This window comes from Aquarana catesbeiana, linkage group LG01 (genome assembly GCF_042186555.1).
Source record: "Aquarana catesbeiana isolate 2022-GZ linkage group LG01, ASM4218655v1, whole genome shotgun sequence".
NCBI classification, from domain to species: domain Eukaryota; kingdom Metazoa; phylum Chordata; class Amphibia; order Anura; family Ranidae; genus Aquarana; species Aquarana catesbeiana.
In genome coordinates this window covers 144,069,659-144,085,612 of record NC_133324.1, presented here as the reverse complement: position 1 = coordinate 144,085,612, position 15,954 = coordinate 144,069,659, and the positions used below count along the sequence as shown (strand labels likewise).

At 42.2% G+C, this 15,954-nt stretch overlaps 1 protein-coding gene across 1 annotated transcript in view; it reads right to left on the bottom strand.

Annotated features, from left to right (window-relative positions):
* ZFYVE16 (zinc finger FYVE-type containing 16) overlaps positions 1 to 15,475 on the bottom strand; it is a 106,744-nt gene extending 91,269 nt beyond the window's left edge. The window contains exons 1-3 of the mRNA XM_073624429.1: positions 14,968 to 15,475; positions 4,788 to 4,889; positions 1,445 to 3,450 (exon numbers count right to left, since the gene is read on the bottom strand). Coding sequence (XP_073480530.1) covers positions 1,445 to 3,450; positions 4,788 to 4,857 — 2,076 coding nt within the window. The 5' untranslated portion in view covers positions 4,858 to 4,889; positions 14,968 to 15,475. The remainder of the gene's footprint in view (positions 1 to 1,444; positions 3,451 to 4,787; positions 4,890 to 14,967) is intronic.
* Positions 15,476 to 15,954: the final 479 nt, after the last annotated feature.

Here is a 15,954-nt window from a genome sequence, read left to right as displayed (position 1 = left end):
CCACTTTGAGTTGTTCAAACTGTACACTAATGCTTTCCCCTGCTCCAGCTGAGCTCAGTAGTGTCTTTAATATGTCTTTAGCAAATTGGATACCATCCTCCAATAGTACATATTATGTAGATAAAAACAACACTACGAATATAAAAGTAAATACAACTTTATTTTATACACTAAAACACATAAACTTATCCATACCCTCCTGGATGTTACATATGGCCTATTTTGGCATTCCTGGGACCTGAGCATTTCTCATTACATTTATGTATTTTTCTTTTCTTTTTATTTCTTTTAAAGTATATTTATTATGTTTATTTACGATGTATCCTTCAAAATGTCAAGCAGCAACATTGCTGTAAAGAAAAAATGATCCAGATCAATAATAATAATACAAAAAAAAAAAAAATATATATATATATATATATATATTATACATACACACGATGATACAGTTTGTAGAGCTTAGTGGATCAACTCAACACGTTTAACATGTATCCAGTGCTTCATTAGGATCCACGTGCCCTAGGTTTACATGGCTATGGAACATAGTGCAGTATCTAGAGTAAAAATTACAGAACAGTGCGACAAAATTTTTTGCCATTTGTATACATATATTATAAAATATGAAAAAGAGGGGGCTGAGGCTGGGAAAAGTGAAAAAAAAAACCCGAAGGGGTTCTAAGAAATATGGTGTTGATCCTTTAGGGGTTTATTTCTCCACCCCCCCCCCCCCTTTCATATGATATAATACATGTATAAAAATGGCAAAAAAAAAAAAAAAAAAAAACGTACTTACAGTGTTCTGAACATATTATAGGTACTGTACCATATCCATGTAAACCAAGGGCATGTGGGTCCTGATGAAGCACTGGATACATGGGAAACACGTTGATCCACTAAGTTCTACAAACTATATCATATGGATTATATATTCTTCTGGATATGGATCTTTTTTCTTCTCTTTTTTTTTTTTTTTTTTTTTTTACAAGTTTAGGTGTTTTATTGTATAAAAAAAGATGTATTTACTTTTAGATTTTGTTGGTAGTGACACTTAATACATCCCCACCACTTCAACATTCCATGTATGGATAATCAGAGGTGTGGTATTTTTAACCTATATCAGAGTGCCCGAAGAAGGACCTTCATAGCAGGATAAGCAAGTATTTTAATGAAAGCTGGGAATTTCAATAAAAATCAAGTTTACTTTTAAAGTTAGATTTGTAAAAAATTCTAAAAAGTTTGTGAGATTTTAGTCACTAGATTTAGATCTACTCTAACTCTTCCCCACCCAACTTTCTTTCTACAGATTTCTGTTCAATCATACATATTTTTTTTTGCACCTTTTTGTTCAGCTGTAGAAATAGTGACATTACTGAACTGACATTATTTGTATGCATCTTTAAGTCTGCATTGTACAATGTAATAAACATAAACCAGTCCATCTTACCTTTCCACAAGCTCTACAATGGTGTCTCCGCTTTGTAAAAGTGAACTTAATGCTGCAATTCATACAATTTGGAGCCACAGAGTCAGGGATCCAAGTTGGTTGTCTCTGGCCAGGTGCCTGGTTCTCTCCTGCCCCATCTACAGTGTTCCCTAGTGCCTCCACACTGAGTTCAGGGCTCTCATCAGACTCCACATTCATTGTTTTTTTCAGTATGCTGCTGCTAGGTATTGGCGACACAACATGAGAAGGCGAGTCGCACGGACTGGCTTCTTCAGCTGTCTGTTCAGCCAGATTTCCTTCTACGTCCCTGTTGTTCAGTTTACTTGACAGGCTTATAGCCAGTGTATTTGGTGGATGATGAAACAACTGCTTGGGCCTTGCACCTCCGATGGGTGAGGGCACACTAGCACCTGGAAGAGCTCCTTGATTCTGAGCTGGATGGGGTGAATCAACTTTATTAAGTGCGGCATCCACAGTGCTGCAGACTGCACTGTCCTCAGTCTCATTTTGATCTGTTTTCAAAGACTGCAATCCATCATTCGAAGCTTCAGTGCAAGACCTGCTTGAGACTGCTTCAGCAAAATCACAGACTGGAAAACTTCCCACAGCACTTTCTTTACTTAGATCTAAACCTTCACAAAGAAAAGCATCAAGTTCAGCATCTGTTATATATGTGTCACCTAACAATAGGCCATTAGGATCAGTTAGCAAATTGTGACTCATGAAATCTGATAATACTGCGTCTCCAAACTCACTGCTGTGAACAGGATCGGGGCATGGCTCAGGTGCAACTCTCAATTTCTCTACTACAGGTAATTCAGGTTGCTGTGGCAATGCTTCCTCCTGCACAAAACTTTCATCCGGTACAGAATGCCCTTTGGCTGCAGGCTTAGCTTCACCTCTGACTTCAAAACTGGCTGCTGATACAGTGATGGATTCATCTTCAAATTTCTGGCTTTCCAATATGGTATTCTTGTGTTCCTGAAGCAGCTCATTGCTGCCTTCTGTCCTAGAGTCTACTAAAACAGAGTTAAAAGAGTCTGTGGGCTTTTCTCCACTGCAGGAAGATACAGATGACGTAACAGACACGTCATCATTGCACTCTGAGGTCACCAAGCTTTTGGCTGTAGATGACCCTGAAGGTGACCTTTCACTCTGAACATCATCTAAAGCACCAGAATTTACAACATGTTGAGGTGTTGACATTGTGACTTCCTGGCTTGCTACTTGAGGAACTTCCATGTTGTTTAGAGCATACACCACATCTACATGGTGGTCTTTTGACACAAAAGCAATCTGATCTTCTGTTAATGCCTCATAGGACATATCATCACTTACATATCCATCTGTGCTTGAGGAACTTGAACTGGTACTGGAGTCACTAGTGGATACAGTATCAGAGTGTTCTCCTACCTCACCCAACACTGGGGTAAGACCTGAATGAACAGGAAGAGAAGCACTGCTTGCTTTTGCACTTACATCAATTAGATTAGCGTCACTCAATGGTAGCCAGCTTGAAGCGATAGGGACAAGATCTCCAACATCTGCTTCTTCATTTTGTAATACAGTGGAGGAATTTGAAGGTGGAATAGCAAAAAAACTTGGGTCAGAAAGCAACTCGAGGTCAGAAACAACATTTGCACTAGACTGGGCAGAATCTGGAATCAGTGATTCATTGCTACTTGCTGCATGAAGTAAACTTCCTGTGTCACTAATGAGATCACATACAGGAACACTACTCCTCCCAGTATTGGACTCATCCTCCATGGATGTTCCTCCATCCACACAGGATAAGAGATCTGGGCCTGTCACACTTTTGTCACTACATGAGACAGGAGCCCCTGGTTTTAATTCCAGCTCAGTCTTCTCTGGGCATTCAGACAGAGAGAGTGGAGGACTGCTGACACACGGCTCCTTCCCAGGACTTGGGTAATCTGGTTGCAGGTAGAAATTGTGCTGTTCCGGGTTAAAGGGCTCTGCATGTGGCTGATGGCTTTCCTGTTCATCTGTGGGAAAAGAAGCAGGGATCAAATCTCTCTCTGAAAATGTAACCATATTCCTACACACAGAAAAGCTTGAAACATACTGTGGGAACCTGTGTGAAATTGCAGAGTATGCATTCAACCACAAAGGGAAATTCCTTTTACCCATTTGAGGCCACATATGGTGTCCTAACCCAGGCAAAACCTAAGCAACAGGCTAACCTTCCCTTACTTCCTGAAAAAAAAACAATAAAAGCTAAAAACTCATCAAATAAGTGCAAGCAGTACACTCATCGTAAGCATCTCTTTTTCTCTTTTTAACCTCTTGACCCCCAGGCCTTTTCTGGTTCTTTTTTTTTTTTTTTTTTTTTTTTTTTTACAATCAGTATTTTTTGCTAGAAATTTTCTTAGAACCCCCAAACATTATATATTTTTTAAAGCAGAGGACCTAGAGAAAAAAAATTGGTGGGCGTTTGTCACACGGTATTTGCAAGGCAGTTTTTCAAATGCAATTTTTTGCAAGCACACTTTTTTGAATTTGAATGCAAACACACACACACAACCCAATTTTTTGGTAAAATATAAAAGATGATGTTACGCCGAGTAAATAGATACCAAACATGTCAAGCTTTATAATTGAGCATGCCCGTGCAATGGTGACAAACAATGTAAATTTACTATCCATAGGCGACGCTTTAAAAGCCTTTACAGGTTACCAGTACCACTTTGGATTTACACAGGAGGTCTGGTGCTAGAATTACTGCCCATGATCTTATGTTCATGGCGATACTTCACGTGTGGTACGATCGCTGTTTGCATGCATGCAGAACCGACGCGTGAAATTTGAAAACTGAAATGTATTTTTCTATTAATTTTTACACTGTCACTTTCATTTTTTATCACGTTTTATTACTGTCACAATGAATGTAACTATCGCTTGTGACAGCAATAGGCATGTGACAGGTACTCTTAAGACCCCAGATCCCTCCACTGCCCTTAAAAGCATTTGATCACACCAAGATTGGATGCAAGCATCAGATCGAGGCAAGTATTCATCTCTGGAGAAGGGGGGGGGGGGGGGGATTATTTAGGTCAACTTAAAGAGGGAAACAGGACAAGTGCACTTTCTATAAAATCCTTTAAATCTTCACACTTGTGAAGAGCTTTGGCTGCTGTTGTTTCCGGATGTGACTGAAAGTATCCCCAGGCACTGTGGTTTCTCCCAACAGATGTACATCACAGTGATGATGTAGTAGCTGGTGAAAAGAACCACAGTACACAGGGAGGGAACACAGACTAAAAAGTTTGTGTATAACCCCCGCTTAACCTCACACCTCTATTTTATTTATTACTTTACCCACCTGTATTCTGTTCAAAATCATCCAGCAGTTTATCCAAATCTATAACTGCAGCTTGAAAGTAATTATCCATCTTCTAAAAGATACTTGTTTTATTCTCTGATCCTGAAACACGAGAAAGCATAAAGACACATTATACACTAGAAAAAAAATGCAGCAAAAACAAACCAAACCAAGGTATTGATCTTTTCAATGTGGCACATACGGTGCTGATGGAGGTAGACAAGAAAGTCAAGACAGCTATGATTAATCATAATGTAAAAAGGGTTTTCTGCTTTAACTGTTGGTTGATAATAAAGTTTATAGAATGTAAGGGGGGGGGGGTATGTATGTACACACACACACACACACACACACATATAAAAAGAGATACAGCTTGCCCCCCTTCTCTCCTCCCCCCTTTTACTCCCCCTCCTTTTTTAATTCTATTTTTTATTCTTTTTATTAATATTATTTTTTCCATCTCCTAGGATATAAACGCTCAAACACCATATCCTTATAAACGATTCAGCTTACTGTGTAGAAATGTTTAAGCATACTCCATTTTTTATGTTCTGTTGAAATCTACCTGTATAACTTCCTGTTTGGGCTCACGAAACCATTTTTGTTTGCTGATGTTATCTGCAAATCTTTTCAATAAAGTCTTTATGCGAGAAAAAAAAAAAAAAAAAGAAGAAGAAGGAGATACTGACAGAGAAAGGCACGCCTTGGGACTTTTTCCAAGCAAAGAAGAACAAAAAAGGTTTACCCTAAAGTTCATTTCCACCTTTGCAGTCCAATTTGAGAGCCCCCCTCCCACCACCCAACTATATGTTTGTTATGCCTTTCCCTTCACACCGAATACCACAAAAGTATTTCTTACATTTCTAGTTGTTTCTTATGGAGCAGGTTTATAAATAGGACTCTATAGGCAGCTTCTATTGCTTGTACAATTAGGGTACAGATGGAAACATCAGCATACAATGTGTCACCAAACCTTGAGATCTTTAAATAATATGTAAATCCAGCATTGTATATTCCTGATATGTGCCCGCTGTACCATGCACTTGTATGAAAAAGTATCCTGTTCTCTTTGTATTGCCTCCTGTGTGTGAAATCTCTGGTGATCCTGCCAGTCGCTCTGCTTTCCTATTAAAAACTGACCACACTAAGCTGCAGAACACACTTTCGTCAGTTCTCGAGCTGTACTGGGAACTCAGTCTGCTCACCTCCAAACATCTGACTTGTGTTGACATTCCTCCCCCTGTACAGTCATTTAATGGGAAGACCAGTGTACTACTGTTTCTCCTCCCCCAGCTCTCTAGGCAGCTGAGAACAGAGGGATCACTTATAAATACTTTTTTTTTTTTTCCTTCTTTTTTATATCAATACACAAATGTTTTGCCCTTCAAACTGAATGGGTTGTTTTACAAGATGAGAGTTTACATATACTTTAACCCCATCTTACAACAGTGTGCACATCTAGGTTAAAACTTATAATGTGATTTGCTGGCACAGTATACACAGGGTAAATGGGAGGAGTGAAGATTTCAACTGTGACAGTAGCGACCAGCACAATGGGCACGTCTCATTCAATGTAAGAACTGTCACTTGTGCTGATTTTCTATTTTTTCAACTTTAAAATGGTTGTAAAGGCTCAACGTTTTTAACCCTCATGCAATCTATGCATGAAGGTAAAATACATCCACGCAGCAGCCCCCACCCCCCCATCAATATTTACCTGAGCCCCATTTCGATCCAGCCATGTGCACGAGACCCTCGGCTCTATGGGGACTCTCACTTCTCCTTGGCTAAGGCAGCAGTGGGAGTCAATGTCAATCACAGCCAGTGAGCCAATGAGGAGAGAGGGTGAGCCGCTGCTGTGTTTGAAAGGACACGCAGAGCAGGGGCTCGGGTGCCCCCAGAGCAAGCCGCTTGCTCTGGGGGCACTCAGCAGGAGGGAGGGGCCAGGAGTGCCGGGGGGAAAACCAGGAAAAAGAGAATCCGGGCTGCTCTGTGCAAAAACACTGCACAAGGCAGGTAAGTTTTAGGCTGGGTTCACACTCGAACACGCAGCGGCTTACAGCAGGAGTCCGATGCATCTCCATTCACCTTTTCAGGTCCGATTTCAAACCAAATTTTGGGCTGAATTCGAACCTGAAAAAGATCAAAAAGACGCACAGTGCTCCTGTGCAAGTCGCACTGGAGCCGCTGTGGAGATGTGAGAGCCGGTCACAACTTGCTGCTATGCGAATTGGATGCGGGGAAAAAACAAGCCTTTAATATCACTTTAACTAAACGTAGGCTGTAAAGGCCAAGTTCACCTTTTATATAAATAAATGCATTTTTTTTTTTTGCAGATAAAAAAGAAAAAAAAAGTGCATTATTTTTCTCCTTTGGAGTCTGTAAACATTGCATGTCTCCTACAGACTTGCCAGTATATCTGTATACCTGACCCCTTTCATTCTGTACGGCCAGGCAGATACACTGACAGGAACAAAATCAATGAACTACCACAATGCCCCACAGCGCTGTGGTATTTCATTGAAAACTACAAGCTGACAACTGCAAAGGATGTTGGGGCTTGTAGTTCATACACACACACACAGAGCTTTGTGAATGAATCACGCGGCCATGTGGGCGGATTTTAAAAAGTGACAGCTAGTACAGGGAGCTTCTCCCCATACTGCTGCAAAAGGGAATGCGGGAATCGGGCAGCAGCTGCAACTCTGCAAACATGTTACATGTTCCACCCTAAAAATCTTCCCAAAGGAGAACGTTAACATTATACAGAAGGAAGAAGTTATGCAGGATTTTTCATCAAGTAAAAGGTTGAACAGCAATTTTCTAATCTTTTTTTAAAGTTTAATTGAAGTGAACGGGAACACGTAAGGAACATAAAGTAAGTGTTATCCAACTTGGCTGAAAAAGTGGAAACACACTTTAAGAAGAGAAGTGTATTGAAGGGAGCTGCGAGAATGCCATTATCCCATGGAACTTAGGAAAAGAAAGACCCTCCAAAAATGCGGGACTATTATAGGCAATACGGACAAGTGACCACAAAAGCACAATTATAAAAATATAAATTTTATTGACAACATGATAAAATCATCCAATAGAAAAATATGGGTGAATAGGGCTTAATTAGCAGATGATCCAAAAGGACCCAAGTATGATACACGAGAAGAGAGACATCTGACACTTTAAGAAAGCTGGGTTGCACCTCGCCAAGCTAGAATATTCCCGAGGTATATGCAGGTTACTCTGAAGGGCATTGAACTGTGTGCCAGAGCGGCCTGTACACATATAATGAATGAAATCTGTGATGATCACAGGATGACCACACAAACCAAAGAAGGATCAATGCTCATCTGCTGACTGCAGGAATACTGACACGTTTAGTGATGTCCCTAATCAATGGTGACAAGGAAATATTGCCTAAGGAAGCTTTAACCCTTCGGTCATTTCTCCAGCAGAACCACAATGTGTGTGGGAAGTGCAGAAGAACCTACAGAAACCAATCGATTGTTAAATTTCATGTGGTCAGATCAGTACAGGTTTCTGTTGGTTACGGTGCAACGCACCGATTCTGTGGAATAAGCCTTTATATTAATTGTCCACCATCCACCCACGTAGAACAGAACACTTACATTATACTGTCAAAAGTATTGCCTTTACATGAACTTTAATGGCACCCCAGTCTTAGTCCATAGGGTTCAATATTGAGTTGGCCCACCCTTTGCAGTTATAACAGCTTCAACTCTTCTGGGAAGGTTGTCCACAAGGTGTAGTAGTTTGTATCTATGGGAATGTTTGACCATTCTTCCAGAAGCACATTTTTGAGGTCAGGCACTGATGTTGGACGAAAAGGCCTGGCTCGTAGTCTCTGTTCCAATTCATCCCAATGGTGTTCTATCGGGTTGAGGTCAGGAGTCTGTGCAGGTCAGTCAAGTGCCTACACCCCAAACTCACTTATCCATGTCTTTGGGTGGGCCAACTCAATATTGAAGCCTATGGACTAAGACGCCAACAAAGTTCATATGTGTGTTAAGGCAGGTGTCCCAATACTTTTGACAATATAGTGTATGCCCGGGTTTTTTGCTTCCTTGTTTTTTTTTTTTTGTTTTTTTTTTCCTTGGGTTCGTTCATTCACCAGTTTAGGTGCAATTCAGGTACGAATTCTTACAGTGTATGACACTTGGATTTGCACCTGAACCGGACTGAAAAATGTACAGGACTCTTTAAAAATGGACTGCGGCCAGCCCGGACATGTGTGAACCGGCTTCATAGAAAACCGGCATAACTCACATCTCAAGTGAATCAGATGCAATGTATCCAAATCACATATACGTGAACCAGGCCTTAAGAGTAACTCCACTTTTGTTGAGAAAAAAAACATTACCTTCTGGGTGATTTTTTGGCACATTGCAACAATTGTAGCAAACTGTGCTGTAGATTTCTATCTATTGTCAGTGCCGGTTCACACTACCGCGACTTGGGATCCGACTTGTCAGACCTCAAGTCGCCCCAAGTCGCTTGACATCAGAAATTCCATTCAAGTGAATGAGAGCCGTCTTAATGTACGCTACTGAAGTCGCTCCGACTTCAGAAAAGGTTGCTGTACTACTTCAATCCGACTTCTAGGCGACTTGTACCCATTGATTTCAATGGAAGTCGCCTCCAAAGTCAGATCGTGTCTTAACTGAAGCAACAATACAGGAAGAGAAGATGGTTTTCTCAAGCAAACCCCTCCCTCCCCCCTCCCTCCCACAGAGCTGATTGTTGTTTGATTGGCCACTGGAAAGTCGCCTGTCCTGGAGGCGACTTGAAGTCGCCCCAAGTCGCGCTGTGGTGTCGCCCTCAGGTCGTGTCCAGGTCGCCTCGCAAAGTCGCGGCCAGAGTCGTGTTGCCCCTGTGTGGACCGAGCCTTATTCTGAAGGAATGGCTGTTTGTTTGTCTGTGTCCATGTGCCCAGTGAGGCTCCTTCGACATTTGGGAGACGACAAAGTCGTACAACTTGCATTGCTACTTTACAGTGTGACTTTGATGCAACTTTGATTTGACTTTACGTTCTCTGGACCAAATGTGAACCAAAGTAGTGCAGGAACCTTTTCTGTAGTTGCAGTGATGTCTGTAGTGTCAGTAGGAATGGCTCCCATAGAAATACACTAAATTTCACATCGGATCCTAAGTCGCACAAGTGTGAAACGAGACCTAAATCTGTATAGGAGTGATTACATAATTATCAATCAGCTGTTGCACCTGCAAGGCTCTAATGAGGAAAGTGGCAGGGACTGGATCCCTTTAGATGTGCTTTCTCTTTGGGAGTCTCTCATAGAAAATTAGGCCAGCTGGGAACAAGTAACCCAGCGTCCGGAAGTGCGTCATGTTGTCACTTACGGTTTCGGCATGCCACTGGAAATGCGTCATCAGACACCATTTTGGTACACCCAAGGCGGGGACATGGAAGCAGAGGAGGCCCCGCAGTACTCTCACATGTACCCCAAGCTTACCACTCCAGTGGAAGTTGCCCCTATAAGGACTCGTACACACGGTTTGATTGTTGTATGACCGAGCATCTAATTTTTGTCAAAAGCGCGTGTGCAGGATTTTGTCTAGCATACCAACTATCCGCAAATTGTCGTTTGACAAACACGAAGGTAGTGACGTACTATGAGGGTATAAAGAGGAAGCGCCACCCTTTGGGCCCCTTCTGCTAATTTCGTGTTAGTAGAAGTTTGGTGAGCATTGATTCGAGATTTTCAGATCGTACAAAATAAATGCCTTTTAAAATACGTTTGGCAAAACTACATATCAGTATCACCAGCAAATCAGCTTCATTATTATCCTATAAAGAAGAGAATGTGCGCTGCATTTCAACATTTCATCAATTGCCGCGTCACAAATGTTAATTCTAGATTACCAACAGTAGTTTACAAGATCGAACTCTTCCCAGTCGTTCCCTGATTCCGATCATGCGTGTTTGTACTTTTGACTTTTGTGTAGAGGTCGACCGATATATCGGCCGATATTTGGCTTTTTTTACTTAATCGGCATCGGCCAATTGTGCTGATAAAATAAGCCGATTATAACTTCAGCGGGACTTGCAAATGACTTCTGTAATAGAAGTCAATTGCAAGTTGTCTGAAGGTTTCTTCTCTCCTCCTCTGGGCAGCCTGCCAAGTCTGATAAGATACATTGCATCTCTTTCAGGTTCTTTTATCAATAGACTGAACTCTGTGTGTCTGTAGAAATTCTCAGTTTAACCATTTAAAGACTAAATCTTTTTTGACATTTGTTGCTTACAAGTAAAAATTCTGTATTTTCTGCTAGAAAATCACTTGGAACCCCCAAACATTATATATATTTTTTTAGCAGAGACCCTAGGGAATAAAATAGCGGTTGTTGCAATATTTTATGTCACACGGTATTTGTGCAGCGGTCTTTCAAACGCAATTTTTTAAAATAAAATACACTAATTAAAAAAAAAAAAAAAATAAGCAGTAAAGTTAGCCCATTTTTTTTCATCCAAAAGTTTTGGTTACCTGTTTTTGTGTATTTAATATTTAAGATATAGTTATTTTTTTTAATCTAAATTATACATACAAGTGAACTGATTGGAGGTTTGTTTTGCTCAATAAATGTTTAAATGTAAAAAATTTTCTGTATCACTTATTACTTAAGGTTGCTTTCACACTGGAGCGGGCAGGCGTTGACGGTAAAACGCTGTTAGTTTTAGCGGCGCTTTACCGTCATTTTAGCGGCGCTATTCGGCTGCTAGCGGGGCGCTTATAACCCAGCTAGCGGCCGAGGAAGAGGTTAAATGCGCCCCTGAAGTGCTGCTGCCGAAACGCTTTGCAGCCGCTTCGGCAGCGGTGCACATTCATTTCAATGGGCAGGAGTGGTGGAGGAGCGGTATGCACCGCTCCAAAGACATCCTGCCAGAGCATCGCCTCAGTGTGAAAGCACTCGGGATATCACACTGAGACTGTAGGGAAGCCGTTTTACAGGCACTTTACAGGCGCTATTTTTAGCCCAAAAGCGCCTAAAAAAACGCCCCAGTGTGAAAGGGGTCTAACTGTTAGATTTTATGAGATGAAGGGGAAAAAAAAAAAGAAAAAAAAAAAATCGGCCTAATATATCGGCCCAAAAAAAATCGGCATCACATATCGGCCATCGGCCACCGCGATTTCTAAATATTGGCATCGGCATCGGCCAGAGAAAAACCCATATCGGTCGACCTCTACTTTTTGTGTGAGGATTTCTGTACTGACCATCCGAAAATCAGACATTGAGTTCACATCCGACAAGCATTTTATAGCCTGCACATCCAGCTTTTGTCTGCCGAGAAAGTCAAATCGGCTGTCGAACGCACCATACTAACGATCCGAAAATCCACAGACAGCTCGTCCTATGAATTTTCCCTTCCAATTTTCGTATTGTGTGTATGAGGCCTTAATCGGTAGGACTGCTTTCACACTGAGGCGCTATAGCGCTAAAAAAAAAACGCCTGTAAAGAGCCTTTCCTCTCACTCCAGTGTGAAAGCCCAAGTGCTTTCACACTGGAGCGGTGCGCTTGCAGGACGCTAAAAAAAAAAAAAAAAAAGTCCTGCAAGTAGCATCTTTGCAGCGCTGTAGGAGCCGTGTATACACCACTCCTAAAGCACCCGTGCCCTTTGAAATTAATGTGCAGCACTGCCGAACCGCCGGCGGTTTTGTGGGCAGTTTTAACCCTTTTTCGGCCACTAGCGGGGTTAAAAGCACCCCGCTGGAGGCCGAATAGCGCCACTAAAATGACGGTAAAGCGCTGCTAAAAATAGCGGTGCTTTACCGCCAATGCCCCCGTGTGAAAGCAGCCTAAGGCAAGTGACCACCAAAAACAGAGGGGAACCCTTTAGGTAGAGAAAATCAGCAGACAAAGCCACAACAGGTCGGAGTACCTAAAAAAGGGGGTCCGATAACCACAGCTATCAGAACCCAAGGAAAAAAGAAAAAAAAGAAACATTGCAGTTTGTGTACTCCTGGAGGGTCTGGAGACACAAAACATGTTTTTCCTGTAGAGGGCAGAGCCAATCATCTTTCCAAGTAGCTGTCCTGGAAGATGAGGGGGAAATTTTACATTTTTGTTGCAGGGGATGCCAAAACTCTGACTAGTATCTTAGTGCAGACTTCTGCGAGCCAATCAAACAAGCGGGAAATTACATTTTTTTTTTTTAATTGCTATTTTTTTCCGCACTAAAGTGAAGTTACCCTTTAACACACAACCGCGCTCAGCATTTATGTGCATTTTGTGTTTATTTTTATGCTGAAAAGCTCCTCTATTGGTGTTTTTTTTTCGGCCTGAAAATGCTCCTCTTGTAATATACCTGTAAAAACTAATGTGTGCATAGACACACGGGATAATATATAGGTGTTGTACAGACAGAAAAAAAAACACCAAATTCTGAGTTGTCACCAGAACAGAGATAAAGGGGAAATCTTCCAATAAGGACACTAGTTCTGGTGACAATGGATTTCCTCTCACTTCCTGTTTTGCCTATGGGACAGGAAGCGAAGGGAAATCTCTGCAATGGGATACAGAAGGCAAAAAAAAAAAGACAGGGGTTATAACCCCCCACCAAGGGAAAAAAAACCCAGTTAGTTCTGCTTTAACCACTTGCCCGTTGGAAAATTTACCCCCTTCATGACCAGGCCATATTTTGCAATACAGCACTGAGTTACTTTAACTGTCAATTGTGCAGTCGTGCGACGCTGTACCCAAATAAAATGTATGTCCTTTTTTCCCCACAAATAGAGCTTTCTTTTAGCGGTATTTAATCACCACTGGGTTTGTTTTATATTTTGCGCTATAAACAAAAACAACAATTTTGAGAAAAAATGTTTTACCTTCTTCTATAAAACACATCCAATATTTTTTTTTTTTTAAATCAAATTTTTTAATACAATTTAGGCTAATATGTATTCTGCTACATATTTTTGGTAAAAAAACAAAATCCTAATAAGCGTATATCGATTGGTGTGCACAAAACTTATAGCTTCTACAAACTATGGGATATTTTTATTTATTTATTTTTTTTGTTACTAATAATGGCGGCGATCAGCAACTTATAGCGGGACTGCGATACTGTGGTGGACATTCTGACACTTTTTGGGAGCCAGTGACACTAAGAGTGATTGGTGCTTAAAAAAAAAAAAAAAAAAAATGTACTGTTACTGTACTAATGACACTGGCTGCAAAGGGGTTAACATCAGGGGCGATCAAAGGGTTTAATGTGTGCCTAACCAGTGTTTTTCTAAACTGGGGAGGTGCTTTTACTAGTGGAAGAGATAGAATTTGTTTCCCGCTTTGCAGGAACACAGGATCCATGCCTTCCCTACTGACAGAATGGCGATCTGCCTTGTTTACATCGGCATGTTGCAGTTGTGTCCCTGCCTGACGATCTGTGGGTATTGGCGGACATCGAGTCCACGGTACCTGCCGATCGACTCCTGCTGTGTGTAATCACAACGGGAGTGAGCCGGCGGCTGCGTGTGTTTATGCCCCCTAACTGGAAGTGCGGGATCACGTGTGTGTGTATGCGTATATATATATGGTCCTGCGCACAGCTGTCGCCCTGTAGCAGTAAATCTGCTGTAAGGCGGACAGCAAGTGGTTAATAAGTGGATAAGTGGCTAATGTGGCTATGCTGCACAGACAAGGAAGCTGCCATCTTAGTCTCTGTTTGATCCACAGTTGCCATGGTGCTGCACATGACAGCAGCCATCTGATGGCTCAGTTTAGAGCACAGACAGGTATGACTAGAGGAATGTCCTGAGTGATTGTTTCAGGAAGCAGACTGATGGGTTAAGTTCCGCATCAATGATAAAGGAATCCATCATACATGTCAGTGTGTATTCTGCACAGCGTTCCACTTTAATACAGAGAAGAGATGAAGGTACAGGGTACTACTAGCACACTCCTCCTCCTTGTAATCACAGATCTGACATGACACAGAAGTGATCAGGTGACTCAGTGTACAGGTACACACATCACGTGACCACAGCACCGGGGCTCCTCACGGACCATGATTTATGATGTGTGCTGCGCAGAAGGTCATTGGTTCATGCGCAGAGACAAGAAAACAGTTCTGTCCTCTGATAGGCTGGCAAGTCACTCAGCAGAGTCCCGCTTAATTCCCATCCACCCCCCGTGCGCCCCTCTCACCTCCTCCGTTACCCCGGGCTCATCCTCCCTTGCTCTCCGCTTCTCCCCTCTCTCAGCACCCTTTCACCTCTGACGTCTCCTCTCTCCTCCCTGTCACGTGCCACAGTGAAAACCATGTAGAGTCACATGGCGGGGTGGGCGTTTCTGTTCGGCTCAAGTGACCTGGCAAAGTGCAATTTGGGAGGTAGCAAAAGCTGCTGGGCCGCCATGTTTGTTGTGGGAGAGCTGGGACAGTACGTATTACGTCATTGCGCGCGTGCTTGGCTAAAGTTGTGGATTGGCTGCTGTCAGGAAAGCGTGGAGCTGAAAGTATAACTAAAGGCAGAACTTTTTTTTTTTTAGTTTTGGATAGAGTGGAGAGGTATTAGAACCCCTGCCAGGTTTTTATTGCTGTCTGTGGCCTCTTTAGGGAGGTCCATCCTATTCCAGTCCTGTTTTCCATTGTCTTTAAAAGTGATAGGACCAGTTCACACCACATGCATTTTTTTTTTCTGCATCAAAAATGCATGGAACGTAGGCTATATAATTTTCAATGGCATAGTTCACACCAGTGCATTCCAGTTCCAGAAAAAGAAGTAGAACCTATTGCATTTTTCCTGCAATTTACTGTACTGGGATGCTGTAAAACGCACCGGAACGCACCAAAAATGCACTTGTACACACATCCTTAATTAAGGTTACAAAAAAAGAGGGAAAAGTGCACTGGAACACATCAAAAACGCACATGCAGAAACCGGACAGAGGGGGCAGGGCCATCCGCTTACGTAAACGGGTGGCCCCGCCCTCTCTGACACCCTGGGAAAGCCATGGGGAAGTCCCCGTGTGTCAGAGGGGGCGGGGTCACCCAGGAACATTACCGTGTGGCCCCGCCCTCAGTTATATAAGAACTGTCAAAGCGAAGACGCATCATACGGCGGGTGCCTCCCATGGAGGCGGGTCGGTCGCGGCTTTGTTTTTTTTTTCTTTTTCGGTCCATCAGCGGAGCAA